The following is a 23,294-nucleotide window of genomic DNA, read 5'->3' on the forward strand; positions in this document are numbered from 1 at the left end:
TTCTGGAGTGCCTAACAACATGATTATAGAATATTCTACCATCACCTCATCTGATCTAGAGCCATTTTGGTTGTTACAGTGTGTTTCACAATTCTGTAGCAGATTACACATCAGGTACAGGTAATAATAAATGATATAATATTAATTAACAGGTATTTACATTAACTGAACTCATAAATATTTATGTACAGCACACGTTTCATGACATAACCTCACAAACAACACGATTGTATCGTATGTATATGTGATGTAATAATAATACTTAATACCAAAGGGATGTTATCACTTCATCGCTATACATTCGCCATACATTACAAGTAATAATAATTGTACCGGGCGGTACATCTCCACAACGCAAGTTCAAATCTTGCGCCAAATTGAAACTTCTCTACTGGAGAAACCTGGAACTTTAACAACTGAACGAACTCTACTGGTTATCAGAAGATGTCACTGTGTGTTTTGGATTTGCTTTTGTTTTTAATTGATCAAGAAGTGTGGACATTCTCTAACAGATGTCTCTACCAAAAACTATGGTAATACACTCTGGTGCAATGGAATGAACTCTCTTGAAGAAATTTTGTATTCATAAGTTTTGTATTTACTAAATTTTGTTCTGTGGTTTGTGGGTTGGCAATATTAATCCTTTCCTTCCGCCTATTTTGAATTAAGCCAATCAGTAATTTCTGTAATTAATTTTCCTCCAATCATTGCTTTCTTCTTCGAATTTCCATGTGTAACTTTTAGTCAACCAATAAAAATTGAGTGGGTGTGTCTACTCATTCCTGAAAGGTCTCGAATTTTCCACGAGGGTATAAAAACTGCTTTCTTGTCTCCGGGCCACTTCAGTAACATCTAGCTTAGTGTGTGGATATGTAGCAGGGGGCGGGAAGCGCCCCGTTCACCAGGCAGCAGCTCTTCTTCAAGGTAATGGCCTTTTAACATCTTTATTTCTTGCTAGCTCAGCAGTTTAACTCCCGGGGAAGGTTCGAAACCTTTAATATGTAAACTATTAAACATGTAAACCCTTTTCCTGGTAAACTTCAGTTTTCTTGAACTTTAATTCGGGGATAGAGAGTGCTTTACCCTCTCGAGCTCCCCTTCATTTGAAATTGAGGTGACTACGTTTTCGTGACCGTTTCTTCTCTTCCTTAATGTATTAAAGTTTCTCATACGAGTCACCTCCCTAGCTTGGGATTAGCCCCTGTATTATTGGCCTAGCGCCACATAGGTTTTAAAAAACTTTAGTGTAGGAGTGCAAGTACCCGCCTCCATTCAATTTTGCATTTTGGGCCATTTATGTAACACGTTTTGGTTTTCCTTCCTGAGAAGGCCCAGTAGATTGGGTACGAGGTACCCCTGTGCCACTATAAATGTGCCTTGAGGGCAGTTAGTGTAAAGTCAGGTTATGGCCTCTTAAATAGGCTTGAAAAATCGAGAGCGGGTCAGCTCTTTTTGGTATTTTGAAAGGTGCCTTGGGGAGGCGTGACATTTTTGATTGCTGGGAGCTAATGCTCCATGTAATTAGGGGTTTTCTGCCCTTTGGTGATTTGTGGTTATGAGCTGAGAGCTCAGACTTTGGGGCTCGTAGCCCAGAATGTGTAAAATTACATTTTACCTGATATTTTTGTTATTTCACCTGGTGAAAAATCGTTTAAAACCATGTTGTCTGTTGAAAATATAACCTTTATTTACATTTTAAATTCATCTTTCGGACTTGTAGTTAGACCCATTCCAGCCTGCACCTTCTTTCACCTCTGACTTCCACGGATAACTCCGTAACAACAACAACAACAACAACAACAACAACAACAACAATAATAATAATAATAATAATAATAATAATAATTCAAGCTCGATTCTTGCATTATTTACCCATGGGTGAGAGAATATTGTTTTCAAGTTATATCAGTTCATCACACTTGCATCAAGAGTAGAGTCCACGGGTGTGGTGTTAACACTTCTGTGCTAATGGTGTCGAGACAGAGGATGAACAGAAGCAGAGATAGAGCCAATCCCTGATGAACGCCAACTTGAATGTGAAATGGTGCAGACATTCAATCAATCAATCAATACTAATCTGCATTTAGGGCAGTCGCCCAGGTGGCAGATTCCCCAGCAGCACATCAGACAGAGCTGGTGGCATTCCAATACAGAAGCTGGATCCATCGAATACATACTTCTGGTACACCATGCAGCCCGAGTTCATGCTAAATAAGACTACGAGGCAACCTGTCAAAGGCCTTTTCGAGATCCAAGAAAGCGATGTGGAGTGGTTTCTTCTTTTCATTGTGACGTTCTATCAAAAGACATGTTGCATGTATAGCAATGATCATTCCCGTTCCTTTCACAAAGCCACATTGGTTTGGAGCAATGTGGACTATGTCACGAAGGCGTGTGTCTAGGATGCGCTCGAATATCTTCATTGTATGACAAAGCAGACGAACTGGTAGATAGTTGGAGCAGTCTCTTACATATCCTTTCCCTTTCCAGATGGGAATCGTAACATTAGTAAGCCAACTAGAAGGGGTGCAGTCTGCATCAATGATCTTGTATAATAGGTCTGCCAGGAACATAGTTGCTTGTGGTCCTAGCATCTTCCACACCTCTGAAGGAAGGTCATCTGGTCCAGTTGCCTTTCGTTTTTTTAATTTTGTTAATGGCGACCTCTACTTCAGCAACCACGATGGGTGGAGCTGGACCATACACAGGATCTACTGTTGGTATTGGCAGGTGTAGGAATTCTTCCATCGGTCAAGGATCTCAGTTGGTCATTGTAGGAGTTTCTGGTGTTCATCATTTATGGTAATGACATGTCCAATATCCTCTGTTGCTCGGTGACGATTTTTCGCTAGTTGGTAAATAAATTTTACTCCCTCTGGGGTGTTGATTATCATACATGTGTCTATAATGTTCTTCTTTAGCTTTTGCAACTTCCAGTTTTGCTAGTGACTTTAGTCATCTGTATTGTTCACGATCAGCATCAGCTCCCAAATTGAGCCAGGTCTTATAGGCTAATTTCTTTGCTTTAATGGCGTCTTGTACATGTTCTCCCCACCACCAAACCTCCTTGTTGATGAAACGACATCCAGGTCTTGCTGTACCCACAATAGTCATGGCACAAGTCTTTATGTGTTCGGTGATTGTTGCCCAGGCCTCATTGACATTTTGACCATGTTGTAACAACTAAAGAACTGAGTGAGGTTTTCAGCTGGGTGCAATGCTGATTTATTTTCCACCACTTAATTTTCTCAGACGTAGCGACTTCAGGGTTTTCCTACAGAGAACAGGGTGCATTCTAAACCTGAGGAGGAGCAGATGATGTTGGGATGCAATATTATCAGATGGAATATCCTTAATGTCAATGACCGACTTCAGGTCATGCCTTCGTACTAACCAGTAATCAATCTGTGTACTTTTTCCTCCACTACTAAAAGTAATGAGATGCGATGGACCTTTTATGAAAAAGGTGTTGCCTACTGCCAGATCAAATGTCGCAGCACAATCCAAGATTCTGTTCCCATCCTCATTTCTCTCTCCAAAGCCCTAACATCCATGTATTCTATCATATTACCCCTATTTTTCCCCGACATGTCCATTTAAGTCACCACCAATGCAGAGGAGATTGTTTTCCTCAAGAGACTGTACGTGAGTTTCAAGACTGGTCCAGAATTCATCCTTTTCATTGTCAGCATATCAAGTTTGTGGAGCATAGCAAGAGATTACGCGCAACAATATAGTTCCATTACTAATCTTGATGGACATCAGTCAGTCGGATAAACGGCTAACGTTGATAACATGATCTCGGATGCTAGGGCTTACCGCAATAGTTACGCCATTACTGTTAGGTGTTTTCCCATGGTAGAACAACTTGCATCCTTCACCAATATCTTTAGCCTTGGAACCAGTCCACTTTGTTTCTTGGATGCATGCAATGTCTATGTGCCAGTTATTCAGTACATCAGCAAGTTCTAGACCTCAACTATTCAGAGTACCAATGTTGATGGATGCCATCCTGATTTGTTGGACCTGCTTCTTTAGCCCACTACGTCCTTGAGTGGGTAGCCCTTGCCCATTTCTCACACCATTCAGGTGATGATGATGCACGTCACTTAAAGTGGGGGAACGCCCTAGCAGTTTGTATCTCAATATTTCTTCTAGCCAGTGCATTACTAACCAGCTTGTTGCTGTAAGCCTGACGCTGAACCGTCGTCCTTTATCCGGGCTTGGGACCGGCAACAGCAACTACTGAGCTACTCAATTCACCTAGCAGCAACTGCAGGCAAAACGTCAGTCTTTCCGAGTTTTTAAAATCACACAATATGTAGCCAGTATGAACGGGAACAAAACAGTCAATGCACAATCCCACACCACACTTCAAACACAATGTCCTCACACTGGATTTACAGTTTTTATTAGTGCACCTTTTGCTTTTCTTTGCTTCCATGTGCTGAACCATGTGGCCAGTTTTATCAAGTCTTACAGAATCTGATATACGACCGCTAAGAGATATTCTTTAAGCTACTGGTTGTCCACTCCCTTTGGTAGTCTGGTATCACTGGAGATGGATGGAAGCTATTTCTCTTTTGAAATCCAGCTGAGCAATTCTTTGTCTTCTCACTTAATTGTACAAAATCCAGCTGTTCTGAACGGCCACATGTAGCATCCACGTAAACAAAGGCCAGTACCATTTTTTGCCTCATATACCAGTGTGATAGCAGGCAACATTCTGATCCATCTGTTTAGTACCCCCCATCTAGGAGTTGTATTTGGCGATCAGCCTTGGCATCATTACTGTATATTTCGCTTCTGCTGCTGTGACAATCTCTTCACTTGACAGACTTTTTGTGCACCAAGAAAAGATCATTGTGACCACCGAGTTATCCATCCATCTGACATAAAGCAGTCGATCATTCTTAAATGCTGTCATAAGCCCCACAATCTTTTTTTTTTTTGAAAATATTTGCTTGTGTTCCAATGGACATCCCTTAGGAATTTGATTTTCTCGAATAGTACCAATGGCAGAGTAGCCACAATACTTGAGAAATGAGAAAAAAATAAATTGACCACGAGGAAGTTGTAGCTCAGTTTCCTCTTCTCATCTGGAAATTCATCAAGCAGTGAAGTAGGGGATTTACAGCCTTACCAAATACACTCAAAAAACACATGAATTCGTCGGCCCAGCAGAGGGAACTTTTATTGACACAATCTTGAGAACTTATACAACACATGATCACACCAACAGAGCCATAGGCATCCGAGTACGGTCAACAAGGCATGCGCAATATTAGTGTTAGTACCGTGTATACCCTCCCTTTGCAGCAATACAGGCTGCAATTCTCCCAAGCAGACGATCATAGAGGTGACGAATGTAGTCTGGCGGAATGGCCTGTCATGCAATTTCCACCTGGTGGCTCAATTGGACCAGATTTCCTGCCAATCGTACAGACCGTGCAGGCCAAGGTAGTTGACGTACACCTTGTAGAGCACATAGGGTGGCACAGGATACATGTGGAGGTGCATTGTCCTGTTAAAAAACACATCGCCTTGTTGGTACATGAACGGTAGAACGACTGGTTTAATGATGGTTTGAATGCACCGTGCAGTGCTCAATGTTCCCTCAACGAACACCAGAGAAGAACGCCCAGTGTAGGATATGGCTCCCCACACCCTGATACCGCTTGTTCGCCCTGTGTGCCTATTTTTTTTGCTATTGGCTTAATGTCGCACCGACACAGATAGGTCTTATGGTGATGGTGGGATAGGAAAGGCCTAGGAGTTGGAAGGAACCGGCCATGGCCTTAATTAAGTTACAGCCCCAGCATTTGCCTGGTGTGAAAATGGGACACAACGGAAAACCATCTTCAGGGCTGCCGACAGTGGGATTCGAAACCACTATCTCCCGGATGCAAGGTCACAGCAGCGCACCTCTAATCGCATGGCCAACTCGCCCAGTGTGTGCCTCTGTCATATACACTCCAGATATTGGTACACACCTGCACGATGCCACACATGCATATGACCATCATTGGCACAAAGGTAGAAGCAACTCTCGTCGTTGAAGAAGACACGCCTTCATTCGTCCTTCCATAAGTGCTTATCGCAACACCACTGGAGGTGGGGGGCCATGAGCGGAAGAAGTCATACTGCCATGCCGGATCATAGCCCTGCTTCATGGAGACGGTTGCGAATGGTCCTCGCTGATACCCCCAGAGCAACAGTGTCCCTAATTTGTTGTGACATCGCAGTGCGGACTAATACAGCACTTCGTAAGATGTGATGGTCTCGGCATGCATCTGTGCGTCTTTACTGTCCTGACCCAGGCCGACAGGCATGTGCACCTTCTGCTGATCACTGGTGACAACATCAATGCACTATGAAGACCTCTTGCCACACATGTTGCGCAATTCTGCAGTATGACCGCCCGGCTTCCCGTAGGCCCACTATAAGCCCTTGTTCAAACTCCATCAGTTGCAAAAACGGTTCACGTACTCGCTGTCGCGGCATGCTAACAATGTTGCAGACGCAGATGGGGCTCCGTATGCCATGGAAAAATGACTGTCATTAGCTTTTGGTCCTTTACCCTAGTACAAATCAAAATTCACTAAATATCCATCCTTGGTGTTCAGGCTCCAGATCTTGTACCCAAATCTAATGGGTTTACCACAAATGAATTGCTTGCATCCACGGCGGCCAAAATATTTCACCATACATTCATCAAAGGTGTTCCTCGGGTATGAAATTATCAATACAGTAAAACCTCGTTAAGACATTTCTGCAGAGGACAAGGAGAAAGAACATGTTAAATGAGAAAATGTACTCCTGAATACATGAATAAAAACTATAACAGGGATATGGAAACACTAGATACAAATTTTTCCGACATAAGCAGATTTTACGTCGTATATCCACGGGTACAGTGAAACTCTATGAGAAGAGGTGAAAAAACACGAGAGAACAAATGTGAAAACTTATTCTGCTGGGGCTTATAACAATAGTGCACTGAAAAGTGTTAAAAATATCAAACAACAAATATGAAAACATTCGAATGGAGCCCATAAAAATATTGAAATACGAAGGCCAATCAAATATAAATGGGATTTTTGTTCCTGAACAGTTGGTAGGACTGGCCCTGCGCTTCTGCTATGCTTAGGTGGTACCGTTAGGAGAGGGGAGAGCGTGCTGTTAGATATTTCCCGCCGTTTAGTCAGTAACGCTCAATGTCGAAGCAACAAGTGCACCCCTCCACTGCGCAACGCATAATTATAAAATTTCTTGCTCGCGAAGGAGTTACAGCGGTGGAAATTTGCCAGAGATTGACTGCACAGTTCGGTGATCAAATATTGTCAAGGATGCGTTATGACGGAGTAAAACTAAATAGCTCGCTTGACTGACATTTTCAGAACTGGGTTTTATTGCCATCGAAATTCGTATACGGATACCTTCCATCAAGATGTGGATTAATTTTATTTTAAATGTGATCTGAAGTCACAAACTGCTCATATTTTCCGAGTCTGAGAACGCGGTTCAACTCATTTGAACTTTACTTGGAACCGACTGGAACTAATGTTTCAGGCTGTATGCCTCTGTCTGATGCTGCTCTCTCCTGGAGGGGCCTGAACTTGCTTGCTTTTGCTCTAAACTACTATGCAGCCGATTGGGAACCTACCTGGCGTGTGTAAGCAAGCTGGTTGATGCTGAAGTGAGAGTTCAGTCTGTCTACTGCAATCATGGAGGCTGGACGGGATTCTTATTCACGCCTCGTCGTGAATCTATTTGAACCAATGGATCCGGGGTTGTATCCCAAGGACTCTCTTCAAGCTCTTTTGGCCTTTGAAGTTCAGAAACACCTTCATCTACTTTTTAAATTTTCTTGAGTGATTATCTTCGAACCTCATCGTCTTAAGTAATGGCGTGTGCCTTGGAAGTTCAACTACCTCTCCGAGTGTGTAACTTTTGACAACACTAAATTAGTTTCTGGAGCACCTGAGTTATAAGGATATTGGTATTTCAACGAAGTTCTATAAATCACTTAAATGTGTTGTGCATGTGAAATTTTGGAATCTTCAAACTGTGTATTCTACGTTCTGGGAACTTGGGTTAGGGAACTATTATTATTATTATTATTATTATTATTATTATTATTATTATTATTATTATTATTATTATTATTATTTTGGATGTAGTAAAATTGTTGAAAATCAACAATCCCTTAGATTAATTGCCTTGTTGGGCAACTATTTATTTAAAATTGGTATGTTAACCATTTTAATACTATTAAAGTAATTATAAATTGTCTAGCCCTGTCTGGTAGGGCTGTATACGGGTAATTGAAAGCATTTGACCAAGGTAGTTTTCACAAGATTTATGCTTTGAAGTTTCATTCCCCTCTCTAATTTTATTTTGGTTTATTAATTCATTTGATCTTTTCCTTTAATTTTGTGGGGAGTTGCTTTTCTGTTTTTCATTTTCCCTTACTTTTGCAAATTTTTCTTTTTTTTGCTAGTTGTTTTACGTTGCACCGACACAAACAGGTCTTATGGCGACGACGGGACAGGGAAGGGTTAGGAGTGGGAAGGAAGCAGCCGTGGCCTTAATTAAGGTACAGCCCCAGCATTTGCCTGGTGTGAAAATGGGAAACCACGGAAAACCATTTTCAGGGCTGCTGACGGTGGGGTTTGAACCTACTATCCCCCGAATACTGGATAATGGCCGCACTTAAGCGACTGCAGCTAACGAGCTCGGTACTTTTGCATTGTTGCGTCCGTGCTTGGGATTGGCCCAACTCTTTCTAAAGGTGGGTGTGTTTGTTGAGTTTTGATGGTGTTGATTATTAATGTTGTGGTGGCAATTTGTTTCGTGCTGGTTGATGACCTTGCCTATTTAACTGAATGCAGATAATTTGTGGGAGATTGCGTGTTATTAGCACCCAATCCCAGTTTTGCTTTCTGGATATTTTTCTGCTATCCTATGTTTTTATTCCTTTTGCATAATTTATTTAATTGACTTCATTCTACTGGGGAATGTGTGTTTAATTTTGTTGTGAAAGCTCCTTGCATGTCACTCTATCTAAGGTTTTAAATTTTGTTTAAAAGAAATTCTTCAGTATTCAATACTATTATTTAGCACAAACATTTCATGGAAAAGGTATACCTAAAACTGGTGTTAAGACTAAAGTAGGAGAAACCTATGGCACTGAGGTTACAAGCTCTGTGTTTCTTAAATTTTACTAAACTAGATTAATTGGTTGAGCAGGTGAATTCATAGCAATTAATACCAATCTTATTAATTAGGATGAATCCATCGTTTTTCTTGAAGGGGTTAGTTTGCTCAATATTATATTTATACTTCTTGAAGGTGTTCTGCATTTTATTGTCCTAATAATATTTTTGAAAAATTGAATCTTGCCTAATTTTCTTAAAAAGAAACTTGTTTTTCTTGTAGATTACTTACAATTCTACACAGTGGCGCATCCTTTTTTCCTTTCACGGTTTGTGGTTACTTGCACAGATTAGGGTAAGTACTCTGTTTTCCTTGTGGTGTTGTGCCTTTTTTTAAGGTGACGTTCGCTTCCACTTGTTGGTTTCTGTCCTTACCATTGATGCTGGCAGTGTGGACAGTTTGGGGACGTTGTCCGACTGTTGCAGCGTGTATTTGCCTGGCATAAAAAGTTCAAGGAAGGACGAGAATGTGTGGAAAGTCAGCAACACGATCGCAGTCCTCGGACCAGCATTACGGACGAAAACATTTGTGTGGTTAAAGATATTATTGCTGATTGATTTTTTGCACGAGTGACACACAATCAATGCTGCTTACTACTGCAAGCTGTTGAACAAGGCGAAGATTGCACATTGCCACAAAAGACGAGGCAACAGGAAATGCACTGCACTACACTTGATCATCCTCCTTACAGCCCGGACTTATCAGTATGTGATTTCCAATAGTTCGGAAGCTCTAGGAGGGCAACGATTTGAAGATGATGAGAGTATGGAAGACCGTGTGCAACTGGCTGGTGTCACAACCCTGTTCTTTTTACAATGAGAGCATCAAAAAGCTGCCTGTATGCTGCGACAAATGCATTTCCAAAGCAGGAAACTATGTGGAAAAATAAAATGCAATTGCCTTGTATTTTTCAATAAATGAATTTAAATGAAAAATAAAATCTCATTTATATTTGATCCCCCCTCGTATTATTGCAGATCACACCCTTTCTAAAACAAATGTTAGAGAAAGCCTTTTATTTCGCACCAGTGGGTTATTACACATTATTTTTCTGGTCACACACTTAGACATTGAATTGGAGGTTATACATGGCCATGTGCGACTGCAACAGAATGACTCTGGCCACCAGTTTGAATTGCACAAATCTTCGACCGACGAAGATCGATTCGAGTGATCGAGTCGAAATTGGAAGGTGCGAGTTTCAATATTCACGCCAACTCGGCGCGCTTAAAGATGTAGATGCCAGTCGACTAGACGACAGATTTTAATTTTGTCTTCATTAATAAGGAATTTCACGACTTTTTCCGTATCCATAATTAGGCTATCACAGGACAAATATGGACCACGCAGCTCAACTTCACACGATTAAGTTCCAGATGTAGGCTATCACGCGACAAATATTCGCTATTACAATCAGTTTTATATAATCAGTTTTAAATCTCCACTAGTGTTTGACAACACATATCAACATTAGTTAAGTCATGAACATGAAAATGAAATATGTGGGTCAAATAAGCCCCAGTATCAAAATCCTCTTTTCTCAAGACTTGAGGAAGAACTATTTTAGTTTTGAACATATTTTTAAGTTAAATAGAATAGGACTGACAAGTTTTAACTGTGTAAAAAAACACCGTTAATTTAAATTTATATTTTCATTCACAACAATCTTGACCAGCCTACAACTAACAATCAGTTCTAAATCTCCACTTGTGGTTGACAACACATTCTGACATTAGTTACGGTACGCCAAGAACATGAAATGATATAGGTGGGTCAAATGAACCCTGGTTTGTAATATCCTATTTACCCAAGACTTATGATAGAGGAAGAAGATCCATTTTAGTTTTCAACATATGTTTAAGTTACATAGAATAGGACTGACAAGTTTTAATTGTGTTTACTCACAGTTATGTTTTGTTCACATTTTTTAAATTATTATCCTGGCATGTTAGTCTTAAGAGATTATTAATGTTTGTATACTATACTATATATGGTTAAAAAGGTCCCAAACTTTGACCTAAAGGTTGTCTACAGACTGAAGATGCCCAAATAATGGGTGAGACATGTACTTGACCTGATAAGGCTACCGGTACATAAATTCATGTAGATTCAAACCACATTAAACGTGGAAAGTATTGAATAGGTGGTTTTATTAAATTATCCTTGAGATTCTATGCCTAAATATTCGCTATCCGTCACTGTACAACTACACACGAAATACATTTCTAACTCCTGAATGGTATGCGAAATACAAGCAAAAACATGCTCATTTGTTATTCTGCAGTTTCACTGATAACCGGCAAGCAAAACTGAGCTCCCCGAAGGTGCAATTTATCCTGTGAAGTTCAAGAATTCAAGGCCTTTTTCACTTATCACGCAACTGCAGCGAGGGCTCTTACCTGAGTTGGAAATCACGTTCCTTCCACAAGGGATGACAAATAATTTTTAGGGCTAGGAAAAATATGATCGTGCAAAGCGGTAATAGCGAAAATTTGTGATGTGATAAGTGAGGTATTTTTATATAGATTTAATATGATGAGAATCGGGACTTCAAATTTATGACGTGCTAAGAGGGAAAACATGTTAATGAGGAACGCACTAACAAGGTCTCACTGTATATCTCTTCTTTAACTTTTCCATTATAGGCTGTATTTTCATGCTTTATCATTAGGATCAATTCTATTGTAGTGTGCAAAGTGCAGAAACCTACAGATTTGTAGGAATCTGTCTGTTCTGATTGACCGAGAAACTACCAGGTTCTTCATCTCATCGTTCAAATTCCAGAATTGCCTTTTAGAAGGCAAGTTATTGTAGTCACTAACATTATACAATGGTAATGAAGCAGCGTATTTGTTCTGCTGTTATCTTTGGGTCCTGATAATTCAAAAATAATGCATAGCATCTGGTTTCCTCCCCCAAATGTTCTATGAATTCATGGTCAATAAAAAATTCAAAAATTTCTTACTGATAAGTGTTTATATCTTGAATAATCTGGAATGGGAATGAGAAGTTTTATCACTGACAAAATCAGCTCCTTTTTCCCATCACGTTTCAAATGTTTCCCTCTCAGCAACCCATATGAGTTATTTTCAGATAATGTGGTAGATATTATTTTAGGTGAAGCTGCCTGTAGTGTGTGTGGCTCTACCGATGGACTGTGCTCGTTATCTTCGACACCTATTCTTTCACAATTAGAATTAAGGAAGGTTCAACCTTTTCAATACAAAATGTGTTGTATAAGGTGTTCACAACATATTATTTATTATATTATTAGTACCGGTTTCGACGCTTATTGTGTCATCATCAGCTAAAAAATCACAAGTGGGCAAAGTACATATCACAAAAGTTGTATAAATAATTCTTGCATGGCAAACTACAAATGATGAACTGCTTTTCCCCTTGAAGGCTAGAAGAGAAAATGGGTAAAATATGATGATATAATATGACACATAAAAGCGTTATAGTCTAATGAAATAGATGAGTATAGTGCAATAAAATTGGTCTGATGATTGAACATAAAAGTCTGAATGTGATAATAAAACGATGTAGTAAAGTAGTCCACTCTTCTGTTGTTGTTCAATGGAGACACATAAGTCCAGGTCTGATGTTATGTGAGGTTGGCAAGACCATCAAAAGGATTTTGTCTAAGGCCGGGACACCTGATGTTAAGTGATTGAATAAGGTTGATCTTTAAAGTTGTCTCAGCTCAACAAGGGTGGTGAATCTTAAAAGAAAGGAAAGAAAAACTAAGTTAGTGAAATGGAAATCTAAAATGGGATCGCGGCCACGGATGATAGAATATGAGACTCACCTTGTTCAGCGTGCTGTGTGTGTAGTGTGAGAAGAGTTGTGGACAAGTGAGATGGGTGTGACTAAGTTGAATAAGTGCAAAGGTAGAGTGAGACGGGTGGAAAGGGGAGGGAGGGAGCGGGGGAAGGGGAGAGGAAAGGGTAGGGAGGCGGAGTTCAAGGCGGGTCAGGAGGGCGGAGTGGTAGTGGTGTGGGACGTAGAAGAGTGCTGTGGAGAGCGTGAAAGATCGATTTTCCTCCCGTGATTTTGATACTTCTAAAGACTTCGATTAGGAAGTTGAAAAGGATATTGGATTTTTCTGAAATTTCATTAAGGTTTAGATTAGGATTAAAAAATTGGTCTAGGTGAATGAGAGTTCTCCGTAACGTCAAGTAAAGGGCCTTTGTTTATGTGTTTGAGAATTTTTAAGTCTTGTTCTATGGTAGTAAAATTATGCTTTAAGTCATGTATGTGTTGGCCTATTGTAGAAAATCTATTATATCTGATGGCGTTGACGTGTTCTAAGTATCTAATTCTGAAGCTTCGCCCGGTCTGTCCGATGTATGAGGAAAAACAGTTATTGCATTGAAAACGGTAAACACCTGACTTTGCATGAATATCAGAACTATTTATTGACTGGGAATTGTGAACTATATCTATGTTTCTATTGCTGGTTCTGTACAAAATTTCAATATTATGTTTCTTGAAGACGTTAGGTACACTGTGTATGTTTTCGTTAAAGGTAAAGGTGGCGAATAGGGCAGGGTTAGGTCTTTTTTGGTTAATGTTGTCTTTAGTCTATGTTTACATTTGTTGATAAAGCGTTCTATGAATGAGGTGTTATAACCATTGTATTTAGCGATGGCACAAATGGTGTTCAATTCCTTCTTTAGGTTTTCCTTGTATAACGGTATTTTTAGTGCACGGTCTACCATACTATAGTAAGTGGTGCATTTATGTGCGTGTGGGTGTGTGGAGTCTCTTCTGATAGTAGTTGCTGTTTGGGTTGGTTTTCTGTAGATATTGTATTCTAAAGAAGAAGGAAGTCTCTTAATTGTAAGGTCTAAAAAGTTAATTGAGTTATTGGACTCAGATTCTAATGTGAATTTTATATTAGAATCTATCTTGTTTAAGTTGTTAAGGGTGGTAGCTGCATTAACCGTTCTGTCATCTAGAATAACCAGAGTGTCATCGACATATCTAAACCAGAAGAGTATATTTGAGAAAATGTTATTGGTATTAATTGCAGTGTCTTCTAGGAAATTATTTATTTATTTATTTATTTATTTATTTATTTATTTATTTATTTATTTATTCACGAAGCACAAGATACAGCTACACTGAGCAAATTTCACTTGCACTGTCAACAGACTATTTAACAAACGTAAACTTTCATAATAAAATATAACAAACATAACAAAATATAACAAGATCAGGTACACATCCTACTAATAACAGTCCAAATCGAAAACCATGAGAATGTCCATGTTCATAGCCAAGTCGTCGTGGGTCAAGATGGCGGTATAATCCCTTCACATCAACTTATCTTTAAGATACTATTTACACACCTCTCGAATACACTTTTATTTGATGCTATATCAAGCTCTTGTCTCCTATTAATATTGTTAAAGAGTGTTGGGAGGCAGATTAGGAAAGATCGTTGAAGTATTGAGTGCTGAGTGTGGGGAATGTGGAGAAGGTCTTTGGTTCTGGTGGAGCGGGAAGGAACGCAGAGAGAGAAGAGAGAAACAAGATGTTCCGAGCGGGAATGTCCATTTAAGATCTTGTGGAGGAAACTCAGGTCAGCTACCTGTCGCCTGATGTGCAGCGGTGACACATTAATTGCCATTAATACCTGCTGCGTAGACAGATTTCTGAGCTTGGGGTTTCTGTTCCTTACAATTGCAGCAAAGGAGGACACTGCTCTGTCTAACTGCTTAGTATTGGAGGGGGCAGCTGTTGTCCAAATCAGAGAGCAGTAGTTTAAGAGAGGTTGAACCATCATGAGGAAGAAGTGACGAAGAGCAATGGGGTCAGAAATTTCTGTGAAGTGATAGAGAATGCCTAGTAATTTCATAGCCTTGGTTGTATATGTTTCTATATGGGTCTTAAATTGTAATTTTGTATCGAATATTACACCTAGGTCACGCTGTTGCGTAACCACGGTGATGGGCTTGTCGAGTAGGTAATATGATGTCGGTAGAGGAGATTTACGCAGTGTTATGGTCATGTGGCTGCATTTTTGTGGATTGGGGATAAGTTTCCAAGTATGCCACCAGTTCAAGAGGGCATTAAATGAGGACTGTAGCAGAGCTGCATCTGCTGGATTCCTGATCTCTCTAAATATCTTGCAGTCGTCAGCAAAGAGTAGGGTATTCGCTGTTTTGTTGAGTTCGGATGGCAGATCGTCCATAAACAAAGAAAACAGCAAGGGGCCAAGAGTACTGCCTTGTGGGACACCAGAGGTGACTGGTAACCATGAGGATGAAGTGCCTGATATTACCACTCTCTGCCAACGGTTATGTAGGAAGCCAGCAAGAAGGGTCAGAAGACTGCCATCTATATTAAATCGTTCGGAGAGTTTATGGAGCAACAGAGTATGGTCAACAGAAACGAAAGCTTTCGAAATGTCTACGTAGCAGATATCCAGCTGTGATTTAGCTGCAATGGCGTGTGATACAAAGCTATGCAGAGTGGCCAGGTTTGTTAGACAAGAGCCACCTGGTAGAAAACCATGCTGCTTGGTTGAGATATACGGCAAAGTGAATGCGAGGAGACGCTGGTGGATAATTTTTTCAAAGATAAAGGATAGTGTGGGGAGAATAGAGATTGGTCGGTAAGATGAAACATTAAATTTATTGCCTGATTTGAGAAGTGGAACAATATTTGCCTGTTTCCAGGTAATAGGAAAATAGCCCGCAGCAAAACATCTGTTAAATAATTTAGAGAGAGGGACGCAAAGAGTGCTGGCAGTATTTTTTAGGAAAAGAGGACCTATAGTGTCGGCACCGGTAGCTTTGTTGGTACGAAGAGTTTGAAGAAGGTTATGAACTTCACTTGGTGTGGTAGTTATGCTTGATAGGGTTCTGTTTGAAGCTGTACCAACGGGAGGGAGCGGTTGGTTTTGTAAGGGAGGGGAGAAGTTGGAGAAGAAATACCTGTTGAACAGTTCATTGCGATTGGCGCCATCTGCTGTTGCATCGTTGTGGTTCACGCTGACAAGAATTCGCTCAGTCCTTCTCTGTGTGTTGATGAGACTCCAGTAGCGCTTGGAATTGCTGCGGACGTTTTCAGTGACAGTGTCTACGTGTGTTTTGTAGTCTCTTCTGACCATAAACCTCGCGTGGCGGCGGATTTTAACGAAGGTATTGTGAGTGTGTGGGTTAGGGAAGTCTTTCCACAGGCGCCAAGCTCTCTTCTTATTAAATAGTATCAGTATGTACATCTCAGCCAAAATTCCTGAGGCAGCCGACCCCATTGGCAGTCCATCTTGTTGGTAAATACATTTGTCAAATGCGAAATAGTTGTTATGTATCACAAGTTTTAGGACCTGCATGAAGTCTTGGATCTCTAGTTTACTTAGCCCACTATATGTTTTTAGGTTATTTTGGATTATGGGAAGAAGTTTTTTGGTGTTGATGTTATTGATATCGAATGAGTGAAGGGTGTGAAATGGTTGTATTTCAAATTTATTCAGTTTTTCGATTAGTTCAATGGTGTTTTTTACGTATTTCTTCGACTGAAATTTATAGTTTTTACTAAGGAATTTTTGTATGAATTGGGCCAATTTGTATAATGGGCTAGGTCTATAGTTAATGATGGGGCGTATGGGGACGCCGGTCTTATGGATTTTGGGGAGAGCTTTAGCGGCAGGCAGGCCGGGATTCATATTAATTAATCTTGTTTTTTCTTGTTCTGTAAAGAGGAATGATGTGTTTTTTAAAGTTTGTTTTAGGAGATGTTGGATTTGCTGAGTCGGATCTTTTTTGACCATGGAGAGAGAACCATTATTGAAAAAACTTTTTGTTTTCTCGATATAATCGTTTTTATCCATGATAACCGTTGTATTGCCCTTATCGCTTTTGTGATAATAAGGTTGTGAACTCTTCTCACACTACACACACAGCACGCTGAACAAGGTGAGTCTCATATTCTATCATCCTTGGCCGCGATCCCATTTTAGATTTCCATTTCACTAACTTAGTTTTTCTTTCCTTTCTTTTAAGATTCACCACCCTTGTTGAGCTGAGACAACTTTAAAGATCAACCTTATTCAATCGCTTAACATCAGGTGTCCTTAGACAAAATCCTTTTGATGGTCTTGCCAACCTCACATAACATCGGACCCAGACTTATGAGTCTCCATTGAAAAACAACAGAAGAGTTTTATTATCACATTCAGACTTTTATGTTCAATCATCAGACCAATTTTATTGCACTATACTCATCTATCTCATTAGACTATAACGCTTTTATGTGTCATATTATATCATCATATTTTACCCATTTTCTCTTCTAGCCTTTAAGGAGAAAAGCAGTTCATCATTTGTAGTTTGCCATGCAAGAATTATTTATACAACTTTTGTGATATGTACTTTGCCCACTTGTGATTTTTTAGCTGATGATGACGCAATAAGCGTCGAAACGGTACTAATAATAAATAATATGTTGTGAACACCTTATATAACACATTTTGTATTGAAAAGGTTGAACCTTCCTTAATTCTAATTGTGAATCTCAGTTCAATACGGGAATATGTAGTTTTTAACTTATAATGACCTATTCTTTCGTCGCTGGATAATTTTAATTTTGCGTTAGCCAGTAATTGACAAGACGTCAGGTTGTCAGCTGATCTGCCTTCATCCTCATTTCCAGAATCCTCATCGGTGTCTACATTTGGTATTTGTGGCTCAATGAATGCATCACTATCAATTTCATCCTTGTAAATGATGTCCAGTGCTTTAGCATGTGAAAACCTGCTCCTAAAATAATCAAGCAAATTATACGTCTTACTAAGTATAAATGCCTAGCATTGCCATATGGTAAACATGTTTTTAATAGAATCATTGGTAACTATCGCAGAATATATATTGCACTATATGGATAAGTACAATACCAAAAGATAATCCATGTAATAATTCTAAACTTATAAAAATACACTTACTTGAAGCAAATATCCACGTTTGCTCCACATTCAGCGATAGCAATTTTTAAACCGTCTATATGTTGTTATTGTAATAAACACGTCAATGACCACTACATTATCGCAAGCACGGTTCCTTTACAGAGCGAAAAGTAGTGGTACAAATCCTCCAGCTTAACTGTTTAAAGCACAGTAACAGCTTTACTATTGTGTTACATGCATTGCCATATGGTAACGCTAGTGGGTTAATGATAATGTAATTTACGTTTACCTGAATGGCTTCCACATTTTTTGTTAATTAATTTATTTATTTATTTATTGCCATCAATTATTTTATTACTATTGGGATAGTCTAATGAGCTTTTTTAATGGGTTTGTTTTCTTTTTCATTTTGTAATTTAGGCTACGTTTACATGAATCCCATTTTACAAAATCAATTATCAATAGCTCACCACCAGTTAAATTATACCAACTTTTTTAAGGGAGGTTCCCTCCTAACCACAAATGCAATACTCATAAAAAGATAACACATCAATAGACGGCAAGAACTTCCATACCGGTTTTTAAAGGGAACTATTTCAGCCCTGTTTTACTGAATGTGACGTCACTGATTTGATTCCATGTTTTAACACAGACTCTGTTCGAACATTTAACCAATTTGTGTATATCTGTCTGACATAGCAGATCCTGTACAGTTTTCTCAACAAATGGTGACAAGTGCTAGTGTGATTATTAACATTTAGACACAGACCTGTGCATGTGAATATTAATTCAACAATGCTCTATGTACACTGCTGCAACTAGTATGTGGAGGTGTGAAAGTGAATCTTGAACAAACTCAAATATGTGATGAGGACGTTAACATGAGTTATTATCACCATAATTTAGAATAGTACATATCTTAAATAGGAATGTAATGTATTGCTATCTTGATATATTTTTATGTTCATGATACATTTAGCAGCTGAAGATGATCCCAACAGAGGATCGAAACTGGTTCTGCACCCATAATGTACTTTTAAACGTTAATAAATATAATTAACACTATACAAGTATTGATTAGCTTCCTCTTTTTTCTGGAAACCATAATTTACAAAATATAAATGTTTTTAAAAAAAGTTCAAATTACTGAGATTGTTACAGATGTCTTACCTTTGGAGGAAGGACAGATGGTTCCATCTGTCCACATGTATCTCTAATTTGATTTCTATGAAGACTTTCTGCTTTGATGCACAAATGAGCTTCCAGATATCTCTTCAGGGCCACACAAACGTGCCGCACAATCTGGCGAGCAGCATTTTCCTCATCATCATTCAAAGTGCTTTCCTCATCCACAGATAAGATTGGCAATGTACTAATCTGTAAATAAAATTGCATAATTTTAGTAAGCACAATTCACATTCAGCATGTTTAATTCAGAAGAAAAAATCTATGATCATATAAATTAGGCCTCCAAAATTGAAATACAATTCCTGTATGAATAAAATTTTCATAACCATGGCAAATAGTTAGCAAAAATTAAAAGACACTCACTAAATTATACAGCTTACGTAGACCATCTTCTGCATCAAAAGCCATGAGAATAACTCTGAACTGGAACGACAGTCCAAAGAACATTGTTGCATGACAGCGACCTGAATCATGTGAACATTCCAACAACCAGAGAGAGTATCTGGAAAAATACAATTCAAAAATAAAAATGTACTCTTGCAGGAAATGAAAAGAGTGACTTGACTCATACTGCTATGTGATCATCATGATGAAAGATACCAAACTGTATAAGAAAGGAAAAAAATGCATTCACATGTAGCTGCTATAATTTATGAGGCATTCTCTAGTCTGGTCTCAACAGATGCCTACCCAACATGGCTGCTTGCACTAGAGAGACAACATCCGTTTCACTGGGGCACGCAAATCTACCCACTGTAACAAAGTCACATGGTTCAAAGGGAAGGCTAGTTAAGATGATTACGAAGACAGTGATAATGATGATGATCATAGAACCCCTCCAACGTGCCGGGTAGGGTGGTGCTGAATGAATCTTTGCCATCGTTGTCTATCCAGAAATACCTTCTCTCTCAGCACTGACTCCCAGTTCCCTCCTCTCTTCCTACGTCTTCCCACTGACCTCCTTCCTTCAACCGTTTTTATGTGCCAGTAAATCTACCCAAATTAGGCTGTCATATTTCAGCACCTTCAAATACCACTGGTCTGAGCCAGGATTGGACCTGCCAACATGGGCTCAGAAGGTCAGGGTTTCTACTGTTTGAGACACTCAGCCCAGCTTTAGATAACAAAACTGGCAGCAGATGCAGTTCATAGAACTCATAAGGAGAACTGTAAAGACCAATGATATTTCATAAGATGCAACATGACACAAATGAGGCTACTTTTCTGAACTACTGGACGAGATTAGCACTGTATTAGGTTAGAAAGTATTATAAAAATTCTGTGATGAATGTAAAATATGAAGAAATAACAAGAGTGCAGTTTGACATTTGGTATAAAAGTTACTAGAACACAGATGAATCAAACAAAAATGAGAAAGGTTCTTCCAATGTAATGAAGAACAATATGAGGAAAGGCTGAATGCTGACTTAGGGATAAGAAATTACGATGTCCTAAAAATGGGGAATGTCCATTGGAATGACATACAAGTGTGAGAAACAGAACATATAACTCAAAAACAGTGCATTAAGCAGATCACCACAGTTTATTCTGCACTTTGAAAGTCAAAAAGTCAAGAGCTGAAGGAGTCACAATAGGAGGGTTGAAAGTCAGCACTATTACTAAAGTGATAAATTGCTACAGACATTGCATTGCTTGACGTGGTAAATTTGAAAGTGTAATTTGTGCCACTTTTTAAGGCACTGAACATTTGCAGACACAATCTCTTATGTTCCTTTTATCACACAAGCCATTCTTTATGTGTATTTTTATCATTAAAAAAAAAATTAGTTCAATTTAACCTTAATTCTTTGAAGAACAAGTCCTTTCTAAGAACTTGTGATCACCAAGATCAATGAACTTATATGACATAAGATTATTTCTTCTGGGGTTTCCTCAAAGATGGAATGTATCAAAATTGACTATGAAGAACTGACTGTTTGAAGACCAACAACATTTAAATCAATGGTACTGGCCTATATATGTTGTAGAGTGCTACCAGGAGCAAGCAACAATGGGTAGGACTGTGTGTACAGGAAAATGGTGGTGATTTCCAGTGTCTAGTGTGATGTAAAGCAATTCTCTAAGAGAAAATTTATATTTAGAATGAAGCTGAAAGTTCATGACTGCTACCAAATAAAAAAGGGACACTTTTAAAACAACTGATTTATGAATCATCTTATATTCTTTTCCCTCACCACTCAGTATCTAGCAGACTTGCATCATGCAAACTTCCCACGAGCTGTCCTCCACCCACATAGCATACTGTACATAAATCTGGAAGTGGTATTTTTCAATCCAACTGTTAGCAACTCTGTTCCCGCCTCAACCGAGAAGTGTGCTGCATACATATCACACATCCTTTGAATGGCATCAGCTTAAGTAGTAGCATGTGTTAGGATGGCTGGTGAGAGTTTTCATTATAGGTTGTTAACAGCTAAAGAAAGCTCCACATTACTGAAATGGTTGAAACACAGAGAGAAACCAGGGATGAAATGACTTTATATAGTAATAGGATTAGCATGGAATGTGTGTAAGGTCATTTCAGATGGCATAAAGGAGTAACTATACCTATCTATAAGGAAGGGAACAAGGAAGATTGCAACAACAATTGAGGAATTTCTTTAATCAACATACCGGACACAGTGTCCACAGGTATTGCAGAAAAGAAGAGCCAATGTTTGTTTCTTTATGAAAATGGAAGTTATTTCATTCAAAACCATGAGTGACAGCTAGCTTTATACCCCTTAATTTAGCTTGTAACCGACACTCATGGCCACACATCCAAACTGTCTCTTTTCAGTCTCGTATTCGCATATCCTGTTTTTTGGTTTCTGGAAACTTAGTGTTTAGTCGGCAAAATGCAGGGTGATTATTGTTTGTTCAAGACAAGCTTTACTGTTTACCTGCAATCATGTACCGTACCACAACTCTCGTCCTTATCATATTTTCTTCTTGCAGCATGATTAACAATTCGCTCTGCCTTTTTGGGTCTAATTTCATCCATTCCAGCTGCTGTATAACACTGTATATTTTATTTACCATCCTTTCCCCTTTCCTGAGCCTTACTTTTTTGCCATTATTCTCTTCCCCATGAATTTGGCTGTTCATAATTTCCTTTTACTCGAGATTTTCATAAAATTCCTTCAACGTTTAGTGATTCCCGATGGTTTTTTTTTTTTTTTAAGTCTTCCTGCAGCATTATGCAGGCTGCTACAAAGACAAAGATGGTTTTCTGTGGCTTCCCATTTTGACACCAGGCAAATGCTGGGACTGTACCTTATTTAAGGCCACGGCTACTTCCTTCCCAATCTTAGCCCTTTCCTTCCCATCGTCATTGTAAGACTTATTTGTGTTGGTGCGACATGAAGCCAACTAAGCTCATGAAAGAATTATCTCATAGAAGTCCACCTTTTCAATACAATTTGCGACTTATTAGAAATCAAAACCAATGTTACATAATGGAACAACAGGACTTTTTTTCCCTAAATATATTGGGCTGCCTGACTGAACTGGTAAAGGCACGCTCTGTTCACCTGCACGGACATGCGTTCGATTTCCCACCAGGAACTTGAAAAATTTAAATGAGATTCCCCTTCTCAGAGGTGCACATGGTCCTGAGGTTCACTCAGCCTACGTCAGAAATGAATACCAGATTAATTCCTGGGAGCAAAGGCAGCCAGGCATACAGCTAACCACTCTACCCATCAAGTGCTGAGGTTATGGATAGTGGAAGCCTTTACCTTCCACCCCTCACAAGGCCTTCCTGGCCTGTACGGAAATGACTTTGCATTTTTGCTATTGCAAGCATGCCCACCCTACTCAGACATGTAATAGGTGGAGGGACACAAAATTTGCAATAAAAATCAGCAAGTTACCTTGGAATTTCCACTGAAGAAGAAGAAGAAGGAGGAGGAGGAGGAAACGCAGTGAGCAGAATGGCCTATGCTGATGAATTGATCTTAGTGGTAGACTG

At 39.2% G+C, this 23,294-nt stretch overlaps 1 protein-coding gene across 3 annotated transcripts in view; it reads right to left on the reverse strand.

The window, feature by feature from the left end:
- Window positions 1-23,294, reverse strand: part of mahj (LisH and WD40 domain-containing protein mahjong) — a 460,349-nt gene that overhangs the window by 197,581 nt on the left and 239,474 nt on the right. For all 3 annotated transcript variants that reach the window (XM_067136681.2, XM_067136682.2, XM_067136683.2), the window contains 2 exons: window positions 19,685-19,823; window positions 19,304-19,510 (listed from right to left, as the gene is read on the reverse strand). In XM_067136681.2, coding sequence (XP_066992782.2) covers window positions 19,304-19,510; window positions 19,685-19,823 — 346 coding nt within the window. The remainder of the gene's footprint in view (window positions 1-19,303; window positions 19,511-19,684; window positions 19,824-23,294) is intronic.

Source organism: Anabrus simplex, chromosome 1, assembly GCF_040414725.1.
Source record: "Anabrus simplex isolate iqAnaSimp1 chromosome 1, ASM4041472v1, whole genome shotgun sequence".
Lineage (NCBI taxonomy): Eukaryota > Metazoa > Arthropoda > Insecta > Orthoptera > Tettigoniidae > Anabrus > Anabrus simplex.